General features: G+C 39.6%; 1 protein-coding gene across 2 annotated transcripts in view; it reads right to left on the bottom strand.

Annotated features, from left to right (window-relative positions):
* TNKS (tankyrase) overlaps positions 1-26,517 on the bottom strand; it is a 216,956-nt gene that overhangs the window by 9,816 nt on the left and 180,623 nt on the right. For both annotated transcript variants that reach the window (XM_086703351.1, XM_025932924.2), the window contains exons 18-26: positions 24,178-24,366; positions 20,668-20,905; positions 19,865-19,947; positions 11,590-11,710; positions 10,277-10,374; positions 8,653-8,727; positions 7,687-7,792; positions 6,918-7,104; positions 4,099-4,255 (exon numbers count right to left, since the gene is read on the bottom strand). In XM_086703351.1, the coding sequence (XP_086559477.1) occupies positions 4,099-4,255; positions 6,918-7,104; positions 7,687-7,792; positions 8,653-8,727; positions 10,277-10,374; positions 11,590-11,710; positions 19,865-19,947; positions 20,668-20,905; positions 24,178-24,366 (1,254 nt within the window). The remainder of the gene's footprint in view (positions 1-4,098; positions 4,256-6,917; positions 7,105-7,686; positions 7,793-8,652; positions 8,728-10,276; positions 10,375-11,589; positions 11,711-19,864; positions 19,948-20,667; positions 20,906-24,177; positions 24,367-26,517) is intronic.

Here is a 26,517-nt window from a genome sequence, read left to right as displayed (position 1 = left end):
TTATACAATTTTCTACTTTCCAGGTTAAATAACTACATTGTTCGTGTAATTTCAGTAAAATAAAGGCTAAATCTCTGTAGCAACCAATGGCCAGAGAATACCTCTCCTTTATGTCTAATTTAATGTGATGCTTAAAGTACAACATACAAAAATACTCCTGACATTTTGAGTCCAGCCATATACTAAAATCAGAACCACTTTTCTTCCAAGCATAATTTTGAACATATCTTTTCAATTCTAAAGAAAGAAACAATCTCACCAATGATGAATGATACTCCTTAAATCAACCCTCTGAATAAAACACTTGTGTGTTCTTGAAAGTGTTAGTACTAAGGGTGAAGGATGATTTAAGGTATAACAAAGAGAAATGAAATAAAGTTACCAATGGAAAACTTCACCCAAACTTTAGGAGAAATGCCAAAATGGAAACGGAAAATGACTCAATTACTAGACAATACACTTAACAATACCCATGCGGGCAAGTATGCCTTGAAATAAAACAACTATTACCTGCATTTCATTGTTGAAGGGACTTTTTTCTTTCAAATAGACTTGGACTACATCATTCTCTAAAATTCTCTTAGCAACAGATTGTAAACAAGTTATCAAGCCAAATTACTCAGGAAATGATGATTGATCAGCAAATATCAGAAATGTAAACCTATTATTTTTGAAGTAGCCCTTATTATTTCTTTATACCCAAATATGAAATACATTATTCTTACCATAGGTAACTTTCTTGAAAAGTGTATGGTGAAGACCACTGAAATCACCTATAATCTCAATACCCTTAAGTTTTGGGGTTGACTCCATTTAACATAAATCACGTAAATGTATTTTTTTAAACTCACAGGCATATAAATATACTAACACCTATTTAATCATTCTCCTTGTTGAATATTTAGGCAATTTAAAATTTTCATTATGGTAATCAAGACAGTGATGAACATCCTTATATGGTTTTGTGGGCTTGTGTTTTTTTGGTGGTGGTCATCATTGATTATATTGAATACAAATTTCTAGAAGTAGAATTACTGGATCAAAGTGAAAGTATTTTCTCTCTGATTTACATAGAAAATTTTGACAAATTTGTTCTTTGGCAGTTTTTAAACTTTTTATTTGGAAACAAATGCAAACTTACATATTAAATTGAAAAAATTAAAATGTCACCAAAACACCTGTACACCCATTACCCATATCCATAAAATAAGCTTTTATTTACCCCTTTGCCTTGTCATGTACACTCTCATGTACACTCTCCCCAACCTCTAGGGAGGTACTAGGGAGACAGACACACACACCCATATTTTCTTTGAACCATTTGAGAGTAAGTTCTATATAGTATCATAGTTCTTTACCCCTAAATATGCCAGTATTTATTTCCTAAGAATAGGGATACTCTCTTACATAAGCACAGGATCAACAGTATAATTTTATGCTAATACTTTAATACCTATCCTTCATATTCCAATGGTCTTGGTTAAATTTTTTAAAAAGTTTAATTTATTTTTGAGAGAGTGTGATAGAGTGGGGGAGGGGCAGAGAGAGAGAGGGAGGGGGAGAGAGAATCCCAAGCAGGCTCTGCACCATCAATGCAGAGACCAACACAGGGCTCAAACTCAAGAACCGTGAGATCCTGACCTGAGCCGAGAGATCAAGAGTCACATGCTGAACCAACTGAGCCATCTAGGCACCCCATCAGTGGAATTAATGATGCTGTTTCTCTTCCAATACCAGATCCAACTTGGGGGAAAGACCTTAAGTTAGTTGTCCTATCTCTTGGGTTTCATTTAATCTGGAAAGTTTTTTTTTTTAATTAAAAAAAATTTTTTTTAAGTGTTTATTTTTGAGAGAAGGAGAGAGAGACAGAGCATGAGCAGGGGAGGAGCAGAGAGAGAGGGAGACACAGAATCCGAAGCAGGCTCCAGGCTCTGAGCTGTCAGCACAGAGCCCGACAGGGGGGCTTGAACCCACGAACTGTGAGATTATGACCTGAGTCAAAGTTGAACCTTTAACTGACTGAGCCATCCAAGCCCCCCTAATCTGGAAAGTTTCTAAAGCCTTTCTCTTTTAACATATTTACATTTCTAAAGAATCTAATCTTCCCACATTTTAATAGAAACTTTATTTCTTTATTTTGAGACAGAGAGCACACACCATGAGCAGGGGCGGGGCACAGACAGAGGGAGAGAATCCCAAGCAGGCTGCGTGCTATCAGCACACAGAGCCTAATGTGGGGCTCAGTCTCCCATACTGCGAGATCATGATGTGAGCCAAAATCAAGAGTTGGACAGTTAACTGAAAAAGCCACCCAGGTGCTCCATTCCCGTATTTTTTTTACTAGAACATTCCTCATTTTGATTAGACCAGGGTTATGCATTCTTGGCTAGAATACTGCATAGAGGATGTGCCCTTCTCAGAATATATCTGGAGGCCCACTCTATTTCTGTCTGTCCCTCATTAGTGATGTTAATTTCGATCATCTGGTCAAGGTGTTGGCCCCCTTTCTCCAATGTATCATTACTGTTTGCTTCTCCTTTGTAGTTAATGAGAACACCATGCAAATATCATTTTTCTTATCAAAATTATCTCCTAGATTTAGCATCCACTTATGATTCTTGCCACCGTGGTCTCAAGATGATGACTTTTCAAATCCTCCCTCCACATGTCCTCATCTGCCCTTGGCTTTCTACTGTAAGCAAAACCTTCTTTGCCCCTTCATTTATTTACTTACCTATTTGTTATCAGTATAGAGTCATGAATTCCTATTTTTCCCAGTGGCTTAAAATTTATTACTGTACTTATTTTGGTATTCCAACTGTTCCAGATTTGGCCAGTGGGAGCCCCTTCATGCTGGCCCTGTGTCCTTGTGACATGCCCTCACCACTTCATTCCTTTCTGGCATAACAGGATGGTCCAGGCTCACTTGTTCCTATTCTGCTTCAGCCCTGGAATTAGCTGCTTCTCCAGAGATGCCGGGTTCCTTTAAGTGGGAATGGTATTAGAGACCAAGGTCTAGGTCTGAGTATGTTCACCGCTATTGGGGTTTTCTTGTTTTCAGCAGACAGTGCTAAGAAATATATGTGAATATATGCTCATATACATACATACGCTTACATATACTCTTACCCACATACCTACACATAACATGGATTTACCAGTGCACATACATACATTACAAACAATGAGTTCCTATCGATACCTCCAATTTCAGTCCATCTTTGCATTTTTTATGTCCCTTCTTCCACTTTGAGAATCCCAGGTCCCAAATCAAACATCAACACATTTACTCATTTGTTCAATCCTACAATGCACCTAAAGGCATTTCATCGCTTTGCCCATATCCCCACCATCAACATGTCTACTAAATGGAGTTCAGGATTTGTGGCCCACAACTGATGGCATATAATACTGTTCTCATATGTTACTTGTACTTAATTTCTCCTTTCTCCATTTTGTTTTTCCTCTTCTCCATCAGAGTAGTTAAGGTATCCATTTGGAATTCAATGAAGTTCAGACAAACTGATCTTTGTTTTTAGACAAATCGGTAGGCATTTAGCAATACTGTGAGAGTTAGGGACTTGGTTGAAAAATGACAGGAAGTTTTCCTGCTTTGTTGACAATTTTACTTTGGAGCCTTGGGCAGTCGGCAAAATTTAATGTAGCTTTACAACTCACAAAACTATTGTTCTATGTTAAGTGCCATGATCAGAAATATAGAGATTCAACTCATGTGACCAGCCTATGGCAAGGACATCCATCAGGAAAATTCTTTAGGGGCACCTGGGTGACTCAGTCGGTTAAGCGTCTGACTCTTGGCTTCAGCTCGAGTCACGATCTCATGGTGGTGGGATCGAGCCCCGTGTAGTGCTCTGCGCTGAGCGTGAGTGTGAGGCTTGTTTGGAATTCTCTCTCTCTCCCTCTTTCTCTGTCCGCTCCCCCTCCCAAATTAAAAAAAAAAGTAGTAAAAATTCTAAAATAAATACAATATTTTTTTTTTTTTTAAAAAAGGAAAATTCTCTAAACAGAAGCTGGTCTTAGCTCTCCTCGCACCGACATTTTAGCAACTCAGTTATGCTTATCTAACGAATACCATACCTGTTCACCTCTGTAGATGACATATTCAGCATATGCCAGCCCGTTCACACTTGGTCTCCCGATCACTGAGTGATGTCCTGGAGGGGCATGAGCCATTTTCATGGTGCTGAATTGCAGAAAGGATTTGCCAAGGGTCACTCTACAGAAAAGCATTTGTCTAAAGAAGAAAAGGAAAGAAAGGAAAGTGATGCTTTGAAGGAGGCACTCAATCTTAGAGTGGTAAAATTGTTATATTTGTTGATTTTATAAAAACTATTTCACACAAGGCAAGCTAGTTTAAAATGTCACTTTCAAATATAAGTAGGAATGGGATGGGAGGTGATAACTGATTTACTATAAACAGTCAGCAGGCTCAATAGTTAGTTACGCAACCAATGACAGCAAATCCCTGGTGAGTTTTGACTAGTGGGGCAAGAGAAATACTAGCAAAAACTGAGTTCTAAGAGGATGAAGAGGAGGAAACTGAAGCAAATAAACAGAGGGCAGATGCATCTGAAATTAAGACTGGGTTTACTCATTATGAAGAAGTAAAAACAAGGATGAAATAAATAATAATAAAAGTGGATCATATACAAAACTACTTAGCTTAAATGTACGGCTAGGAATCCTCCTACTTGGGAGAAACACCAATTGGGGTAGATGTTAAATATTACAGAGAACACGAAAGGTTGACTGGGAAGAAGGTGTACTATATAAACTAGGGGTTGAGACGCTACGGCCTATGGCCTAACTCTAGTCGGCCACCTGTTTTTGTAAATAAAGTTTTATTGGAACACAGCCACACATTTATTTACATGTCATCTGTGGCTGCTTTTGCACTACAAGGGCAGAGGGGAGTCACTGTGACAGGGATCATATGGCCCGTGAAGCCGAAAGTATTTATCACGTGGCCCTTTAAAATAAACGTTTGCGAACCTTTAATATACACTATCAACACTTCAGTCAGTGAGATTGGTCACACTGTTAAATGTGTAAAACAGTATTCAGTCAAATGGTTTGTTTTTAGTTACACAGTCTGATCTCTGCATTATAACCAACCAGAGATATCATTTTGAGCCAAAAGTGTGCCAGACCCAGTCTAACTGGGTCCTGCCTGGGTTTGCTTTTTCAGCATGATGTTACTGATGACCCTGTGGGGTGCTGGCTCAGTACCGGCTGCATCTCCCGCAGGTCCCAGAGGAAAAGGTTTGGCTCTGTATTAGAGGGAGATGTTTGAGCCCCATTTCACATATGGCGGCACTTGGGGGTCACTGGACCTTGCCCGCCCACTGCCATGGCTATTCTCAGTCCTCAGGTCACGCAGAGCTTGACCTGACAGGCCCCCACCTCCTGGCTTCTGCTTCCTGCCCCAGAGCTGTGGAGGCAGGAGAAAACGCAGGACCGGCCCACGAAGCGGTGGGCTGCAGACGGACAGGTGGAGAGTACTGGCTTCTGCTTGCTCACTCGCCAGCTTTGCGTGTTGTGCCGCATTCTGCAGACGCAACAGCCCCAGACACGGGGATACCGATGTCCCGTGGGGCAACTAGTGACAGTGCCAGACAAGGGCCAGCAGACAAATTCCTCTGTATCCTCCCATGATGTCCTATTCTGAGATGCAGGAGTTCACACAGCCTCTCTGACGACGTCTCGCGGACTCAGCGACCACCTGCTCGTTATGAAACAGGCCAACTCACTGATGCATCATCTCACGGTCTTTGCTCTGCCTCCTTCTCCACCTCACTTCCTCGTGTGCCCTCGTTCCTGCCTCCCTGGTATCGCACTTGCCAAGAAAGCGTTAGTACATCAGCTTTTGCTTCAGGCTCTGTTTTCTAGGAAATCCTGGCTAAGACATAAACCTATGTGTCTAGTTGTCATGGGCAACTGCTCATCTAGGCTCATTTTTATTGTTTATTTAGGATAGGTTTGCAGCAGCAGAGAGTTTTTGCATGTTATGTATCCCTGGGAATTTTTGTGTGTTATTAACCGTGGCGGCTTTAATAGAAAGACGGTTTTTTTCTGGACATACCGGATCCATCCTAGAACTGCTGACGGCTATAATTTTTTCATAAAGTAATGGAGGGCAGGAAGTTTTAAAGTCAAAAACTCTATGTATTTCAAGGCTATCTGGGTCTTTTTGAGCTTTCCTCTGAATTACAAGATCTCTAACTAACCTGGCTTTCCACCTGGTTAAAGAAAAATGCAATCAACGGCAATCTCTGTGATGTATAATTTGTTTGTATTTTTTCCAATGGCAGGGAAGAGAATGGCATTTTTTTCACTGACTTCAGAGACAGTGTACTATTATTCTCTTGAATTTGAGTTTTAAAATTCTATTTAAAAGGCTAATATTCGTTTTGTTTCCGATTAAATCCAAAGTTAATATTCTGCAATTAGACTTCTCAAGGCTGACTATATATCCTGCCTTAAACACTGCTAGCAACATCAGAAGGAAACTGAAGATTCAACTTGTTTATAGAAGTTGTGTCTTAGTTCAAATGTGTCTAATGCTCAAGGTTATTCGACAGATAAAATTCTCAACCTTTTCTTGTTCTGAATCTGAACCTCAGCAAGTGACGCTCAGGGAGCAAGTCCAGCTGGAGGGAGCTTCATCATAACCTATGACTGGTTGGCAGATACCTGGTTTTTCCCAGCCCCGCTGTTAGCTGTGCTGTCGTTTCTCTTCTTAGGACACAGGCTGATCAGCTATTCCTATCCAACCCCGAATCCGTGTGATCCATTATCAACACTGAGGATAACCTGTGACTTCAGCAGAGCCTGAGAAACTAATCCGGTTCGTGACCTGAGGATAGCAACCACTATACGAGACCCAAGGTGCTCACCTGTGACATATATAACACGAGCGATCTTTGTGCGTGGGACAGCCTGTTCCTCCGCCGATTCCATAAACATACTGGTTGCTTTTGGAGGAGTTTTCAGCAAAATAAATCCCGGCACCAAACATTCCTCCTATGTATGCATGTCGCTCATCAAACCCTTTATGAATAATGGCATTAATGAAAGGAGAACCTAAAAATACAAACACAGAAAGATCAGTTTTTGAGTACCTGTCTGGAGTCTCAATTAGCTGCAAACTATTTTGCACTTGGCACGTTAATATTAAGTAATTAGTGATGCACAAATGAAGTTGTAAGATGGTCTACCTTACATAAATTATTATCTTGTACTAGAATCTTAGCAGGGACCTACGATGTTCACCAAGCAAGGATGTAATATGGATTCTGCAGATGGCAGGAGATTTTAGATACCAAAGTACAATGCGGCTTTAAAAATATAGATTTTACACGCAACCTTACTTTACACAAAAACAGATAATCAGATAAGCTGAAGCAATTATGCTAAACTCTAATAAAAATATTTCGTCATCTAGATGGCTCAACTTGCAATATGAGTTCTAAAACAATTTCCGTGAGGTGATTTTCACTCTGCATGCCTTGGAAAGCCCGTACTAACACGCAATGCATTACAAAACTGGTAACGCAGAATTAAAACAAAAACTCAAAACCAGCCATTTTTAACAACACTGATACGGTCAATGACATCGGAATTCGCAAAAAAGCCCAGAGAGATAATGGCGGGCCTGACGCTCACCGTGAAATAGCATGCGCTCATTGTGATGGTTGTGATTCTCCTCAGACACTTCCTTTTGTCTGTGACAGAATCGTTCCCTCAACTTCTTGTTGACAACTTTTTGAATCTTTAAGGATGAGGAAGAAAGAAGCAAATGAGTGCAAAGAATGTCAAGTGGCAGTTTATAATTTAAAATGAAAAGTATGTTTTCTTTTAGGAAGGTTCAATTTTTGTTTGCTGAAAACATTACCTGAAAATGATAAAGTTGCCAGGTAGCATGACTAAGTTAACATTCTGGCTTTTAGTGACATAATTTTCAGCTCTGGCTTTTGTTACTCTGCACTAGACCTGGCTGTGCCTCAAAATCACCCAAAGAATTAAAGAAAAAACAGAGTTATTCCCAGACTCCTCCCAGGCTTGCCGAGTTTTAGGATACAGGGGCCTGCACATCTACCTTCCTCGAAAATCTTTCCAGGGAATTCTGACGTGCGCTGGTGTAACTCAAAAGGGATAAGCCCGTGCTCAACAGATTCTACTCGTCTTTAGGACACTCCCTTGAAAAAAGCACATCTATCCTATATTATTGATTGAGATACTGAGACGAAGAGATATATGCATTCTGATACAATCGCTGACTCAGACTGAAAATCCGGGCTCTGGACACTGCTCTGAGGTGGTGATAAAAATCACTGTCAGCTACAGTCTAAATATGTGGGTGGGCCAGGTCTCCTCACTGCCTCTGTACCAGCAACGGCAGCAGATCTAGACTCTAGTCTGTAGCTTTCCTCTTTCCACCCAGTCTCTGTTTCTAGCTAAGTATGGTCTTGAGGGGTCAGAGGAAGGTGACACCTGACTGTCAGGCAACAGATGACCCGATTAGCTTGGCAGTTTAAAAGCAGGATGCTTAGAAAAAATTTGTCATTTTCTATATTTGATTTCAGGCACACCTTGCAATCTAATTTTCACCCTGAAATTTTAAAAACTTACTCGAATGACATTGTATCTGTTGAAGATGCCACCAGCATTACCACCATCTCTGTGTTCTCGAATCGTACTTTGCATCTATAGAACAAAATAAAATAACTTTCTGAAAAGATGCCAGTATCTAATTCTAAAGACATTCCTCTGTTGTTTTCAACATTCACCTTCTGTTATATTGTTTTACTGATGACTCTCAGACTCAGCACTAAGAAATAAACGGGAGTTCACTGTAAATTGTTCAACAAAGTCTAGTGGATGAGTATTTCTGATGAGAAAATAAGTCAGAAATATAGATATCAAACCTCTACATTTTCTTTTTTCCTAATAAAAAAAAGCTTTAAAAGCTTTTCCTGTCAGCACTGTGGGGAAACACAGAAATAAAACATCACACTAAGCCATCTCCATTGCTATTTTATGGTACTGAGGAGAAGCCACACCGGGGTTAAGTCAAACTTCAACTCCTCACATTCGATGAATACTCATTAAACTCATCAAACAAATGTGATTTTTAAAAATTAGTAAGTTTTTGTTCCCTAGGTGAGATACCCCGTATTCTCTCTTTAATCTGGGATCTCAAAGTGCACCTGCACAGACAGACTGGGCAAAGCTGGATGACGTCTGCCCAGGGGGAGTAACCTTCTTCCGCGCAGTCCTTGCTCTTCTCCCACGCTCCAAATTCAAAAGAATGATGGAAAAGTAACACGTCTGGAAGACCCAAGTTCCTCACAGAATTGACTCCAAAGAGTTAATTCTCCATCTCACTGCTCTATCTGTGAAGGTATTCGTCACATTTTTGACAGTATGATGCAAATTTGCGACCAGTAAAAGAAGGATCAGGCACTGAGTTGCTAGAAGATCTGATGCTCTCCTGACAGACTGGCCAGGCATGAGCTGAAAGACCACCCTGAGGTAATAATGGTCCTGAACTTCCTGGGATGAGAATAATGTGATTAAAAGGCAGAAAATAAACAGAGAAAAATACGAAGGCATGCCTTCCTCTGCAACATAACGGAATTGGTTAGGCAGCTTCTTTACTGTGACAATACCACTGGCACTGTGTTTATTAGGTGTAAGAAATGAGGCATGAGCCAGCGGTAGAGGGGGAATCTCTACGGCATCTGTCAAGCAAGAGGGGCATCCATCAGCCTCACCACGGTGCTTTCACACAGTGACCGAAGAGATAAAAGGTGACTCGAGGTATGAGGTAGATTTCATAAGCACACACGAACATTAGGTGTACTGTTTTATAATCACATTTTACAACTTTGCATGAAAGTGAAAACAAGAGGATCTTTGCTATTCGTGAGGCAAGATTCTCACTCCCTATCATTCTTAGGTAGCATTTTAACACTGGAAGAAAACAGTTCTAGTAGGGCTCTTGTATAGCTTCAGGAAAGCCTCTAGGATGAAAAGACACCTCTGGCCCCCCTACTGGAAACCCTAGGCTTATTAAGATGTGCAAACACTGTGGCATAGTCCTAATCCCGAGTCCTAGCTGAATTGGGCGATATGTCACCATAATGGCTAAGGGAGTGATCATAAATCACTATAAGACCAACTTAGCTCTACTGGAAAAACAGGCTTAACCACAGATTTCAGGAAGAGAATGAAAAATTTTGATGTACATTACCTCTTCTTCTACTGACTGATATTCCTTATCCTCTGGAGCAAGATCCAGCAAAATAGTTCCCTGATTAACACAGTGAAAAGTCAGATAAGGGTTGGTGCCTGTAGGAAAGAAAAATGAATATGTTAAAGTCCGCACTCCTCGGCCTCAATTTTAGGGAAAACTCTGTCATAAATAATTGACATTTTGGAACAAGTCTCAATTATTTGCAATTCAAACCTAATATATAAGGTTATATTGAACAGTACATCCAAAGACAAGAGCAGTAATGGAGATGTGTTTGGGGATCAACTTTATCTGTTCTTACAGAGTTCTCCAGCCAGGGCTCAACAATTTTTTGTTGAACTGAATTTATTCATAAACACACATGAAGCTATCTCTGATACAAAAGAGAAACACACTGTGATCACAATCTAGTCAGGTCTAAAATGTACGAATTATCCTGTAATAACTCTGTGAGATGGCTTGAGATGGTCACTTATAATGAGTTTAAAATACATTATTCTTGTTCATTTCATCATGCTTAATTTAATGCAGATAAATGAGCGTGACTTAAGTTCAAAACCTGCTAACAGTTCCATGTTGCTCTTGCAATTTTATTGGCTGCAGAGTGGCTAATTCAAGTTTTTCCCTTTTCTCCCTTTGCTTTCCTATTGTAAAAGCACTTTTAACAAATAGAAAAATGATAAAAATGGGGGCCGACAAAAGGGAAAGATAGGAGGCTTGTAACGGCAAAGTATGGTGGGAGGAAAAAGGCTGAGCTGACAACTGTGAGTGGGGAGAAAGGTTCAGGACGAGGTCAGAGAGAAAGGTCAGATTATGAAAAGCCATGTTACAAACGTCTGATTTTATCCTAAGAGCAACAGGATTCTGCTGAAAGGTCTTAAGCAATGGAGTGATCTGATCACACATTTTGAGAACAGTCTTCTGAGTACATGCAGGGCAGGTACTGGAGGGGAGACAAAGGTGAGGGTCGGAGATAAGCTGGAAGGCGGTTGTGACAGTCAAGGAGACAGCTGACGGTGGCCAGGATTAGGTGACCTGTACTAGATTAGACAGCAGTGGGAAGCAGACAGAAGTGTAGATTCCAGAGATGTTGAGGGTATAAAGCGAGAGGGGAGAGGAGAGAACGAGTAGACGGCTAGCTAGAGCAGCGAGGGGGAGAGCCATGTCCGTAACTAAGATGGGGCAGGCAGGAGGCGCTACACCAGCTGAGGGCATGCGCTCTGGGTTCAGACCACCTGAGCTCAGATGCCAGCCCTGACAACTTACTTGTTCCTTCTAAGATTTTACTGTTTTGTTTCTGAATAGCTTACCTTGTTGTCCACCTAAGAGTCTTTCTACTCCTTTAATTAATTTATGGCGGTGTCCATATGCATTGATGCCTATTTCTTTCAACTCCTCATGACCCATATCAGCCAGTACATCTAGTGTAATCTAAAAAAAATGGAACAAAATTAATTGCTAAATCTTGAACTGCTCCTCAGTTCTTCCATTGGTCTTTAATGCTACAGTATCCATCCAAATTAATAAATTCTTTTGTCTCCTTTATAAAACAACCTTAAAATTGTCTTGATAATTTTATCATTTATTTTTTATTTTTTTGAGAGAGAGAGGGTGCAAGTGAGTGACAGCAGAGAGAAAGAGAATCCCGTGAGGGGCAGGGAGAGAGAGAGAGAGAGAGAGAGAGAGAGGGAGGGAGGGAGGGAGAGGGAGAAGTGGGGCTCACCCAAAGCAGGGCTTGCGCTCATCCCATGCGGGACTTGAACTCATGAACCGTGAGATCATGACCTGAGCCAAAGTCAGATGCTTAACCAACTGAGCCCCCATGTGCCCTTTATCAGCTTTTTACTCACATGAAAAACCCTCTGCTTCCAGCCGACTGTGAATTAAAATGGAAGAAACAATGCTGTACAAATATAAAATGGTCACTGCTGTATTTCCTTTTGATTATTTAATTCTACTACCTTTTGCTTTCTTCAAGACATAAGAGAGAACAACCAGAAGCATAAAATAGGGAAATACCAGGTCCCAGTATCCAGCAGGTAGCAGAGAAGAATGGTAGGGGAATGGGAGAGAGGTTTATGAGCACAATGAAACAGAATGTAGCAAAAGGAGTAAGCAGTTTTAGGTAAGCGGGATTTATATCAAGATGAAGAAGAACTTCCCAGTGCTAAGAAATATTCAAGTCTGGAAAAGGCTGCCTTAGAAAGTGGTGAGATTCAGATGAGAAGTGTTTAGTTCAAGTACAGACCATTTTATGTAGAAGCTGTATAGAAAATTCTGATTTGGAAAAGAGAGAGTAGATGGTTTTCAAGTTTTCTTTAAATTCCCAGATGGAATAGTCCCTGAAGCCTAACATTCTGTTGTTGTAAAAAATAGTGGTTTTAAATTTTTGGTTCTTCATCCCTGCAAATGGAGATGATTAGTTGGCTACCATCAGGACTCAAAATGGCCCATTTCCTTCTGTGGACGAACAGTTAACTGGGACTCTACCGCCACCCAGTGGCAGAATTCTGAATGCACAGGATGAAATCGTGGGCAACCACATTTCTAGGGGGCTGAACATGCAATTTTCTGGCTCAGAAGAAGCTGGCCCTCTGACAGTGCAGATACTACTTTACAAGATCAGCCTTTAATTTTCTCTTTCCTTGACAAACTGAGAAATCCTTTCAGAGACACCGTTTTCCCAACTCAAATGAGATGTGCTTTATCTATCTATAGCATTCTCTACCTTTTTACTTATACATAACATTAAAAAAAAAAAAAAAACCTGACAAATTCAGCCTGGAGTTCTGCTGATTTTCATTGTCAGAATGAAGTATTTTATAATGAGTCTGATCTCAGTGCAGCAAGCATATACCACTCATTCTTTGGAAATAATTACTATATTGCTCTTAAGTGGCCATTTGAGAAATGATTGCTCCATTGTACAAAATGGGCAATTCGCTTCCAATCACCAAAAGGAAATTTTGAGCAGAGCTCTTAAAAAGCAACAGTTTTGAAATATACATCGTGGAGACAGAATAGTTCACACCATAATAGGAGCCTGTACACTTTTAGCTACATGTAATTTAATATGCATTGGAAGCCATGCACAAGGTTGACTACATTACTGATGTCTCAGTTTTTCCTTCTAAACTTTGGTTCAGATAAAGTTGATGTACAAACAGGATCTCAATCGATGTGGTAGCTTCAATCCAAAGAAACCTTAAGCTTTTCTGAATAGCTACATATTGTGTATATCTGGAAGAAGCAGAAACCAGGCCAGCAAAGCATAGAGTGCTCTCTATGAGGTTCTAGAAAAGAAATGGAGAATGTTTAATATATTTGTTGATTATATAGCTCCATCCGTAAAATAAATAGCTCAATTCCTCCTCCCAATCACCCATGAAGTACTACTGATGTACTCATGAGGAAACTGAGGCCCAAAGAAGTCATAAAAACAGTACACGCAAGAGCAGAGATGGATTGCATCGGTTTTTCCCTTGCCTATATTTCTTCAAAGGGCTGACTGGAAAGCTAAAATAACATTTAGTTGCTTGGGGTTACATGATACCCAATTCGTCCCCATACTTATCAGGCAGTGGCCACTGGAAAACCTGAAACGATAAAGCTAAGGAATTCAGATTACTGTTCATTTGTTCACTCATTCATACATATTTAATGAATACCTTCTATATGCTAGGTATTTCCTTAAAAAGTAACTAAGCATTTAATTCTAAAACTTCCCATTATAGCTCAGAAAGGTAAATAACTGTTCCAAATTGGTAGTAAAGGACTGGGGCAAGTAAACAAACAAGGTAGTACCACAAAAGTTCATGCTATGTCCTCTACCAAGAAGAGAAGTAAACACTAAAATACCGTACAGGTTGGTAAATGTTTTGGAGGAATCCTATGGGAACTCTATGGAAGGTTCTTACTTGATCAAGGCTGTAGGTAGGGCTGGAAAAGATGGAAGGAACAAGAAGGTGGTCAGGAAAGGTTCTTAGAAGGTAACAGCTTGGCTAAGCAAGAGCTAATCAGTCGGAAGAAGGGAAGGGTATTTAAGACAAAGGGAACAGCATACGGAAAAGGAAAAACAAGTAAGAGAATACAGAACATTTGGGAGATTCTCAGCACTGGAGTCCAAGAGGGTGAGCATATAACATACACACAGGAAAAAAGAAGGGATGGATAGAGCAGCAGGCTAGGAATAGATCTTAATGGACTTTTTAGATCAAGTCAAGACAGTATCCAAAAGCTCCTAGGGAGCCGTTTCAGCAGACAACACAATCAAAGTTGTATTTGACGAGGAGGATGGTAGCATTCTGCAGGGTTTGGAAGGGAAAGGGACTGTGTGAACAAGGTCAAGATGGAGTGGAGTGGAAGGGAGGGATCAGAGAAAAATTTCAAAAAGAGATGACAGGGCCTGGTAAAGAGAAATGGTTAATGAAAAAAAAAAAAAAAAGGAATAGGAGTAGAGATTATCCCAAAAGTCTGAAAATTGGTGAATCTGAGATTATCCTATCAATAAAAGAAACGTAAATATCCAATATAAGGCAGGTTAGATGTGTTGGTCCAAGATTTAGGGCTTTTATACTATTAGAAATAGATTTTTTGAAAATTATCTTTTACTCACTTCAAAAATAACTTTATTATATCTAGGAAATCACAAGTTTCTTGCGCTAGTTATTTATATCTAGCACACATTAAAATCAAATTGATCAAACCTGTCAGACTAGCTACTTTCAAAAGGAAAAAAATGACAACTGTTGGCAAGGATGTGGAGAAAAGGGAACTGCTGTTGGTGGGAATGTAAACTGGTGCAGCCACTGTGGAAAGCAGTATGGGGGATCCTCAAAAGATTAAAAATAGAACTACCCTATCATCCAGCAATTCTACTTCTGGGTATTTATCTAAAGAAAATAAAAACACCAACTCAAAGAGACAGATGAGCCCCTGTGTTCACTGCAGCATTATTTACAATAGCCAAGATATGGAAGTAACCCAAGTGTCCATTAACAGATGAATGGATACAGGTGTGGTGTATTTATACACAATATTACTCAGCCATAAAGAAGAATGAAATCTTCCCATTCACGACAACATGGATGGACTTAGAGGGTATTATGCTAAGTGAAATAAGTCAGAGAGAGGAAGACAAATATATGATTTCACTTATATGCTGAATCTAAAAGAGAAAACAGAAACAGACACACAGACATAGGAAGGAAACTTGGTTACCAGAGGAGGTAGGGGTGGGGAGTTGGGCAAACAGATGAAAGGGATTAAGAGGTGCAAACCTCCAGTTATAAAATATGTAAGTCATGGGGATGCAATGTACAGCATAAGGAATATAGTCAATAACATGGTAATAACTTTGTATGGTGACAGATGTAACTAGACTTATCATGGGGATAATTTTATCATGTATAAAAATATCAAATCACTATGATGTACTCCTGAAACTAATAAATGCCATAGGTCAATTATACTTCAATTAAAAAAATCAAATTATAATCTTTAAAATAAGGATTATCCATGTATCAATGCAATCATCTTGCATATAAAGCAAGCATCATTTTAGGCAGGTTGCCTTTTGTTTCTAATATCTGTTCATTTTCTCTAGGGTAGAGAGAAAAAAAGTAGAGTTTTATTGGACAAAGAAAGTAGAGTTTTAATGAAAAAGCCCTTTCTTTTACTTAGGCTTAAAAGGATACAGGTCAGAGCAGAAATAACTTTACAATCATGTGCACAATTCATTGTCTTGAGTCCATTCCTTGGTCTTTCGATTTTGAAATAAAAATTTATATGATCACTTTTCATGAAAATATATAGGTTGCCCATAAATATGTCCACAAAAAGTCTTCTAAGTCATAGCATTTCTGTTTAGGAATTGCAGTGTAAATCAAATCAGCCTTTCTCATAGAAAAAGTGTTCTAATCAGGAAGCTACGTCATAAAGGAAGGGCGAAAGTGACACTGGTATTATATTTCATTAACTATAAAAGACCTGGGTATGTATTACTTGGCAAAGTATATGGGTTCAAACAGGCCAAGTTAGTTAAGAGACGTCTGAGAGAATAATTGTGAAGATAAGAGGTGAGGCTGTGATGTTCTGAAGGCAGTTTTCCTGATACTGGAGTAAAAGAACTATATTCCCCACTTCATTGGCAGAGAAGTATCCTTGAGCAGGAACAGAGGCACTGAGATCTTATGTGTCAAAACATCTCAGGAAACAGAACAACTCTCTGGATTAAGAGAAATAGAAAAGAATTAAGTGAATATAATGTTTATACCCACTCCTTCCCTCACTACACAAATATCTCGACCATCATCGATCACATACTCACACCCTGATATAGAATGTTAATGGGAGAAAATTCTATGGGTAAACTATAGAAAGGGTTACAGAATTACTCTATAACTAAAGGCTACTCAAGTAACACTTGGCGGTGGAAGTAAAAATTAATTTGACTGCTTGATGACTGGGCCAGAACACGAACACAGTTCAATACAAAGAAAGGTAAAATCATTTGTCTGCAGGAAAGGCGCCGTGCTGGGCAATATACATTAAATGGAATAGCCAACATATTAATTAAAAAGATATAGACATTATTCTGGCAAAAAGAAAATCGATGGAACCATTTACTCAGAACAAAAGACAATACAACGGACCAAACAGGATAAGCTGTCAAAAGGACAGACTAAAGTATTATGATCAATAAGGAGATAACCATGACATAGGAAATCAGTTACTGAGAGAATAAAGTTAAAGAGAAAAAAATAAAACACAAGATTATGTGCAAACTAACTGCAAGAGTAGAAACTGAAATCCTTTGAAAATTTTTAAATAGTCACTTGGAGTTATTTGTGTGAATTAGGGTCTTTGGTTTATTAAGCAAAGATGTGTAAAATTTCACAGTTACTGTGGATCTGATCTGGGAAGAAGGGATACATTAAGATATATCTTTTGGCTTTATCAGAAGATAATGCTTTTAAAACAGCTTTCATACCTTCAGGGAGGGAATAAGGGGAAGACATTCTTACTGTTTAGAATATTCTCAGAAGAAATCTTAAACCAGAGGGTAAATCAATGGTAGGTGAAGCTAAAGGAAAAGTAATTACAGAAGTTTATAAAGTCCTCACCACTAGGGGCGCCTGGGTGGCTCAGTCAGTTGAGGGTCCGACTTCGGCCCAGGTCATGATCTCATAGCTCCTGGGTTTGAGCCCCGCGTCGGGCTCTGTGCTGACAGCTCAGAGCCTGGAACCTGCTTCTGCTTCTGTGTCTCCCTCTCTCTCTGCCCCTAACCTACTCGCATTCTGTCTCTGTCTCTCTCAAAAATAAATAAACATTAAAAAAAGTTTATAAAGTTCTCACCACTAGACAAAGACACATCTGGTGCTTCATTAAAGCATGTTCTAAAAATTGGCACAGAAGCACAGCATGACTGAGAATTTTAACGGTCTGGACATTTGAAGGTGTTCTATTTTATAGTTAAGGGGAGTGATATGTTAAGTGCCTTACCCAATTTACATAGTTAATAAGAAAAATAATCACAACCAATATCTGTTAGCCCAGTGCTATTTCTACTCAACCGTTTTGATCAATAAGAGCATAAAAGATGAACCATAATAAGCACTATAAAGAAGTTAAGCTAAAAAAAAAAAAAAAAAGACAAGACATTAGAACATCCTCACAGTATAACTGCTATAAAAAAAGAAATGGTGTTTTTAATGAACTTGTAATTGACTATAAGCCTACAAAAAACCCAGAATGGGGCAAAGAGGCTAGTGAAGAATTTGGAAACTATGTACATATAAAGAATAACTAGGGAAAAAAAGCGTATAGTTATCCTAAAATAGGAGAAGCTTTGTAGAGTGGGTGGCTGGAAGGGTTAAGTCCATGATAAGTTGATTAGGTCTTAGAAATATATGAGAGGCTATATAACATGTTGTGGTGAGCTGAATGGCGGCTCTCCATGTTTTGATTACCAGAATTTATGAAGGACCTATTTGGAAACCTTTTTTTAGGTCTTTGCATATGTAACTAAGTTAAGAATCTTGAAATGAGGAGATCATCTAGTTTTATATAGGTAGGCCTTATATCTGGTGCAAGCGTATTTCTAAAAGATACACAGGAGGAGGCTGACAGAGAGGGTAAGGTGCCCATGGAAGCACTGCAGAAAAGCAGCCATAAGCCAAAGGGGCCTGGAAGCTGGCAGAGGCATGGGAGTCCAGACCTGTCAAAAACTTGATTTTGGGAACCTGGGTGGCTCAGTCAGTTAAGCATCCGACTTTGGCTCAGGTCACGATCTCACGGTTCGTGAGTTCAAGCCCCGCATCAGACTCTGTGTTGGCAGCTCGGAGCCTGGAGCCTGCTTCAGATTCTGTGTGTGTGTGTGTGTGTGTGTGTGTGTGTGTGTGTGTGCCCCTCCCTGCCCGTCTCTCTCTCTCTCTCTCTCAAAAATAAATATTAAAAACAAAAAACAAAAAACAAAAAACGACTTGACTTTGAACTTCAGGCTTCCAGAATTGCCAGGGAATAAGTTTCTGTTGTTTAAGCCACCAAGTTTGAGGTAATTTCCTGTAACAGCCCTATGAAACTAATACGTTAAGTAGACTAGAAATTAGATTTCTATGCAAAACAAGGTAAATGTAAACATAAAATTAATGGATTATACACAGGGGCAGATTTGGGCACACTTTAAATTACAAGCGTTTTATTACACTTCTCCAAAGTGTAATAAATCATCTTCCCACATGGACGTTAAAAGAGTAATTCCTTTGTAGGATCTGGGAAAGTGACTTAATGATCTCTAAACACCTTTCCCATTTTAAGATTCTATATACAGTAGCAACTAACAGTCAATTTAAACTCAGGAACTTATTATTATTCAATATTTAACACTGATCCTGGTAATAAAATCATTGATAAGTTAAAAACTCATTATCCTGTATAAAAGCAGAATGACAAACAGAAGGGTCTTAATTCATAAATACCCTAATGATGACCTCATATTAAGACCTTCATATACATGTAAGATGTATGTGAAAATAGGACAGGTCTATGAATGTGTGGCCAAGTTTAGGTTCAACATTATTTTGGACTCAACTGGACAACAGAAATTTCATAAAGAGGCAATTTTAAAAAGGTACACTTGTCTAAGAATTATTTTGCTTTCCAAATTTAACAGATAAGTGCTTTGTGAAGATTTTGCTAATATAAAATTTGTCATTGGTTTTAAGTGGAGTCAAGTCACAACAGTAATATATCGAGATGAATAAGGAACAACACTTTTTGGAAACAAAATAATGAAAGAAGATTTTGAAAACACTCTTCCGAGGTGGTTTCATGGCCTAAGTTTTGACATGTAATAAAACATAAAGAGTCAAATGGCTTATAACAAAATAACAGTTAATAACTCCCACCATCTATTAGACAATTTTGGGGAGAATAATAAAACACTGGGTTCCCCTGGCTTCTTTAGAAATTTGATGAGTTTTAACGTATTGACTAAGTGATTAAGAAGTAAAAAAGAAACAAAGAATAGCAATTAATAGCTATTACTTTTTAATAAAAAAGACTCAGCTACATATGAGAGCTTACCTGTTCTGTTTCAAAGATGTCCCGAAGGTGTTCAAGACCAAGGCTTTTCAGGAATTGGCTGATATTCATGTCAAGACCCGCAACTAAAAGAAACACATTGAAGTTTTCAGAAAGCAGTTGATCAATCTAAAGGAAGTTACAGTATTTATTTAAAGCGATGACTCTGACACCCTTGGCTGTGCAGATGATTTTATACAGCAAAACAATCCAGCAAAAATTTTATACAGCAAAACAATACAGCAAAAATAATCCAGAATACATAATTTTATACAGCAATAAATACAAAAATTTTATACAGCAAAACAATACAGCAAAAATAATCCAGAATACATAAATTTAATTCAGACACTTCAGGTTATCTCTGAATTTGGCAGAGAAGTAAAAGAAGAATTTATCTTATCAGTAGCATTTATATTAATTGTAATATTATAATCTAATGCTTTTAGTGAAATATTTAATAGCTGGAATTAAAAATCGAATTTACCAGTTATTGTTTCAGTTTCCACTCCTTAAACATCTTTCAGGTTTTTTTTTTTTTTTATATAATTTCAATAATAAGACTCACCAGTAGTTAAATGAAATATTATGGCTAAAAGTGGGTATACTGGAATATATGTAAGTAAGAACAAGATTGATGTCGAAAGATTTAGTCTATGAAGACAGTTCTTACAAACTGGTGTGTATATGAAGACTCACAGACAGGATGTCTTTAAGATAGGTGTTCAATACTTACTAAGAGAGGTAAGTGAAATCTATTCATTTAAAAAGCCCAAAACCAAATACGCATTCACAAGTATACTCGCCTTCTCCCTCCTTCCTTTCTGCGCCCGCTGCCCCATCCCCTGTGTTGGCCGCTCCTCCTACGGCCAGTTCCGCTAAAGGGCCAGTGAGGTTATCGATGCTGCTGGCAGCAGACAGGCAGGAGGGGGTGGATGCTGGTGAGATCAGAGAGGCACTCACTACGGTGGCCTGAGGTTTAAAACAGGTGGGTAAGGCCTCCGGGGGCATGGCATCTATCAGCAAAGCTCTGATGTCGTCAGCCTAAAAAGAGTAATACAAAAAAACCCAAAAAACAAAAAAACAAAAAACAAACACACACACACACACACACAAAAATACTATATTTTAAAACAGTAAGTTTTTCATTAAGGACAAAATGCATTCTGAAATTAGTCTTCGGCAAGTGCCTCATTATTGCCTATTGGTTTTTGATCATTTGTTTCCAGCCCCCGGCTCCAAAAAGTCCCAGCAGCTTCTTTTTTTTTTTTTTTTTAATTTTCTTTTTTATTTTTTAAAATTTACACCCAAATTACTTAGCACATAGGGCAACAATGATTTCAGGAGTAGATTCCTTAGTGCCTCTTACCCATTTAGCCCATCCCCCCTCCCACAACCCCTCCAGTAACCCTCAGTTTGTTCTCCATATTTAAGTCCCAGCAGTTTCTACAGGTAGACCTGGAATCCCTGTATAATTTTTAAAAAAATATTTCATCTTTTGAAGATCTGATGTACAACTTGGTGACTTCAGTTAATAAAACTGTATTATATACTTGAAATATGCTGAGAATAGATCTTAAATGTTCTCACTACACACACATCCACATATACGAGAGTTAACTATGAAAAAAAGTCTAAGAGTGTAGAATGTAGACTATGTTGACTTCTGGAATGTTTTTTAACACTACATGTGCATACAGCTGTTCATACTGATCACACAATCACACACGTATTTAAAGGAGAAGTTCATTTTTTTTTTTTTTTTTTTTTTTGAGAGAGAGAGCGCGAGCGAGCATGCACAGGTGAGCGGTGGAGGGGCAGAGAGACAGGGGGAGAGAGAATCTTAAGCAGGCTCTATGCTGTCAGCGCAGAGCCCGACTGAGGGTTTGATTTCATGACCTGAGCTGAAATGCAGAGTTGGATGCTTAACCAACTGAGCCACCCAGGTGCCCCTCATCTCTCATTTAAAAAAGAACCCGCTGGGGGCTCCTGAGTGGCTCAGTCAGTTGAGCATCCGACTTCGGCTCAGGTCATGATCTGTTTGTGGGTTTGAGCCCCATGTCGGGCTCTGTGCTGACAGCTCAGAGCCTGGAGCCTGCTTCGGATTCTGTGTCTCCCTTTCTCTCTGCCCCTTCCCCTCCCTTTGCACTCTGTCTCTCTCTCTCAAAAAATAAATAAACCTTAAAAACATTTTTTTAAAAAAAGAACCTGTTGCAGAGTGTTAATTCTCAATCTTTTCTTTAGAAGGAGTTTCTATACTTACAGTATGTTTTTGTATACTGTTTAAATAACAATGATGATTTTTATTCATTGTGCATTATTTAGTGCACACTTAATAATTTAACGTATATTTAAAATCTGGAGACTTTTTTTTTTAATGTTTGTTTATTTTTGAGAGAGACAGAGCATGAGTGGGGGAGGGGCAGAGAGAGGGTGAGGGAAAATTCCAAGCAGGCTCTGAGCTCTCAGCACAGAGCCCAACGCGGGGCTCTTACCCACGAATTGTGAGATCATGACCTGAGCTGAGGTGGGATGCTTCACCGACTGAGCCACCCAGGGGCCCCTCTTTAATCTGGAGACATTTTACAAGGATGCCACTTTAATTTGGCCAGCTTATTTGTTAACTTCACAGTTAGGCACAACTGCTGTGAGACTACGTAGGAGCCTCCAAAAACAGAAAGCCATTAATTCCCTCCTCCGTGTGCCGCTCTTCCCATCAAGAGGTGGCATCTATTTCCCTTCCATTAAATCTGGGTTGCCCTGCGGGTTTCTGTGACCAAGAGAACATAGAGGGAGTAATGTCTGAGGCTTTTAGTCAGGCTTTAACAGAAATGGCAGCTTCGACTTCTCTCCTAGAAGGTGTCTCCATGCTGTAAAAAAAGGTCAGGTTGGACTACTGACTCAGGAGGGGCTCCATGGAGAGAGGCCCTGTAGGATGAACGGCCACCCCAGACCCTGCAGCTCAGCCGAGGTCCTGGCTGAAGGCAGGTGCACGTATCACTGCCTCGCTGAGCCGCCGACCCACGGAACCGTGAGGAATAATAAATCACCGTTTTACTCCACTCACTCAGTTTTGGTTAAGCTACTAAGTGTTTTGAAGTGGTCTGTTACTCAGCAATAGATGTATGAAACAGGATGTGGCTTGGAAAAGTACTTCAGGTTAAAAAATTATAAATTATTGTGCATATTAATTTACTTTTCCATCTTCGGAAAAATAATATACTGCCTAGAAGGTAATTTTTCTTGGACTCTTTCATAGTCTCAGGTAAATGATCATGAACATCAGTTGTTCCTGAACAATATGCCAAATGTAAAAGTTAGAAGATATTTTACTAATGCAATTCTCTGAGGATATACGGTATGTTCTTCTAGGATTGTTTTCCCTCCCTGTTAGGCATGGCAAAAAGAATTAAGTTAGTGTACTGCTTAGCTTGCCTTAATAGAATTCTGAATTATATAAAAAATACACATTTAAAAAATTCAGAAGGAAGGAAATTTGTTCTTATTCTAAGTGAAATACGCACCACTAAGGTAAACCTGCTGCTGCAAATTTTTTAAAAGTATTCAGGGGCGCCTGGGTGGCGCAGTCAGTTAAGCGTCCGACTTCAGCCAGGTCACGATCTCGCGGTCCATGAGTTCGAGCCCCGCGTCGGGCTCTGGGCTGATGGCTCAGAGCCTGGAGCCTGTTTCCGATTCTGTGTCTCCCTCTCTCTCTGCCCCTCCCCCATTCATGCTCTGTCTCTCTCTGTCCCAAAAATAAATAAACGTTGAAAAAAAAAATTTAAAAGTATTCATTTATTTATTTAGAGAGAGAGAGGACAGCACGCACGGGGGAGGGGCAGAGAGACAGGGAGAGAGACTCCCAAGCAGGCTCTGTCTGCATTGTCAGTGCAGAGCCCTCCATGGGGATTGATCTCATGACCCTGAGATCATGGCCTGAGCTGAAATCAAGAGTCGGATGCTTAGCTGACTGAGCCACCCAGGCGCCCCAGCTCTGTAACTTAAAGTCATCTCTGAAAGTATAAATTTAGGGTTTTTTTTTAATCAAAAAAAATTTTTTTAACGTTATTTAATTGTGAGAGAGAGAGAGTAGACAGAGTGCGAGCAGGGCAGGGGGCAGAGAGACGGGGAGACACAGAATCCGAAGCAGGCTCCAGGCTCTGTGCTGTCGGCAAAGAGGCCAACACGGGGCTTGAACCCACAAACCGTGAGATCGTGACCTGAGCTGAAGCTGGACGGTTAACTGACTGAGCCACCCAGGCGCCCCGAAAGTATAAATTTGAAGCAATACTAAATAACTCAGAATGAAGACTCACCGTCGCCAGATCTAAAGGTGTCTGGCCTTCCTGGTTCTTCATAGTTGGATCTGCACCATGTGCTAGGAGTAGGGCACATAACTGTGTCCTTCCTTTCTGGGCTGCTTCATGCAGAGGAGTAAACGCCCACTTGTCTGTTGCATTTACACACGTGTTGTATTTTATCAGCAATGCTGCTATGTCCACATGCTGAGGAAAAACAAAGGATGTGAAGAGTGAAGAATGAGATTGGTGAAGCTCCATCAGGTACGCTTGTTTTATTTAACATTTCATTCCCTCTGTATCTCTATTCTCATCCTTCATAGAAGTTTCTTCTATTAAAAAAGGCCTACGTGGCCCACTCCTGTATTTTGGACTCCCGTCTTTTCTCGCCCACAGAAGCTCAATTCCGCAATCACTCCTTTACCTGGTGACTCTTCCCAGGGGCTTTTAACATTTTTTATTCAGCCTTTCAACACGGTCAGGTCTATCTTAAAAACGAACACACGAAATGCAACTATTACCTGACTCCACGCCTCCTACTAAAGGTCTAGTCTGTCTGTCAAACCTTTCAAACAAGTGTTCTTACTTGCTTCTTTTATGTTCCTATTTCCCTTCTAGCCACTGCAATCTGATCTATTTATTGAAATACGCGTCTCAACGATTCTCCGTGTTCTCTCTTCAGCCTTTGGGAAAGGTAATGTAACATAACAAAATGACTTTTTACAAAACTTAGTCTGTCATGTCCAAAATGACTCGAGGGTGGGGGAAATGTCAGGAGCAGACGCGTTAACTGACAAACGGCGTGAGGTGCTCAGATGCCGAACTATGACAGAGGAAGAATAGAAAAGAAGAGCTACATTTGAGAAATTGTGAAGGAAAAACTACTGGGTTTTAAAAAGACATTAACTACAGAGAAAGAAAGTGAGAGACAAGTCAAAGATGACTACCTCTTTTTTTGCAAAATTTGTCTAGAAGATTTAAAAAACAGAATTGGAACTGTTAACAGAAACTGAGCAGTTTAAGTGGGAATGAAACTGTAAGAAAGTTAAAGTTCACTTGGGGTAAATAGTTTTTGAGGTAAAATATCAAAGTAATGATGTTCCGTAAATGGCCTGACACAAATGGCTGGAGCACAGATAAGGGTCTGTTTATTCACTCACTTAACGCTCTCCCACCACCTCCCCCAACAAGCACACATTGGTGAACACCTACTATGCGCCTGGCCCTGGGGGTAGGGACCCCGGGGAGGTCTGCAAAACAAAATGTCTAGCTGATAGCTGCAGCCAGGTGATAAATGAACTCACTAAGAAAAGGAATTCAGAAAGATGATTTCAAGGGGGATAAAGCCTTGAGAGAACAACATTTGGGGAAAGGAGAGTGGGCGAAGGGTCCCCAGAGGAGACAAAAGAGGCACTGAGAACGAAAGAACTATAAAGAGGCAGGACTGCGCAAGGCAACGCAGGAGAAAGTTTCAAGGAGAGCAGTTTCTCTCAAATAGTTAAGTTCTACATAGCATAAAGTTTGTTTCTTCCCAAAAGTCCTCATAAAATAAGCTTCAGATAAGCAATTATGCAACAGTAATATTGATTCAATGATTGGGCTTTGAGAATAATAAAAATAACCTTATTCTTATAAACATATTTAGGGATGCTTAGTTTGGTTACCTACCACTAATGAATGCATTTTTGAAATCCATTTCAACTCCAATATTCTATAATTCTGTGCAATTGGCACATTTGTGTTCTTTATGGATACATTTCCTGGCATAACTTGATCACTTTTAATAATTAACTCAGAAGCACATTGTCTGTTGAGACTAAAATTCTGACTCATGCTGCAGTATATTGAATTATCAGAAACTTTCGTGAGAATGAGAAGAGATGGGGAAGGCAGAAACAGAAATATCCCAAGATGAGATTTAGGCCACCCTTCTTCATATTTTCTATATGACAGCCTTTTGCTCCCCTGAAGACACTCACCTCAAAAAGAACAGACACTTTTTCTGAGGCAATATTAAAGCTTTTTAAAGATAACACAAGTACTTATTATTTCAGGAAAATAGTTTCAGAAAATAAAGAGAAGAAAATTTATTAGGAAAATACCAATGAAATAACATTTTTATTAAAAAAAATTTTTTTTAATGTTTATTTTTGAGAGAGAGACAGCGTGAGCAGGGGAGGGGAAGACAAAGAGGGAGGCACAGAATCTGAAGCAGGCTCCAGGCTCCGAGCTGTCAGCATAGAGCCCGACACGGGGCTCGAACTCCTGAACCGTGAGATCATGACATGAGCTGAAGTCGGACACTTAACTGACTGAGCTACCCAGGTGCCCCAGACCAAATAACTTCTAAGGACACTC

This window comes from Puma concolor, chromosome B1 (genome assembly GCF_028749965.1).
Source record: "Puma concolor isolate L17-30 chromosome B1, mPumCon1.1.hap2, whole genome shotgun sequence".
Taxonomy (NCBI): domain Eukaryota; kingdom Metazoa; phylum Chordata; class Mammalia; order Carnivora; family Felidae; genus Puma; species Puma concolor.
This window is presented reverse-complemented; position numbering and strand designations above follow the sequence as displayed.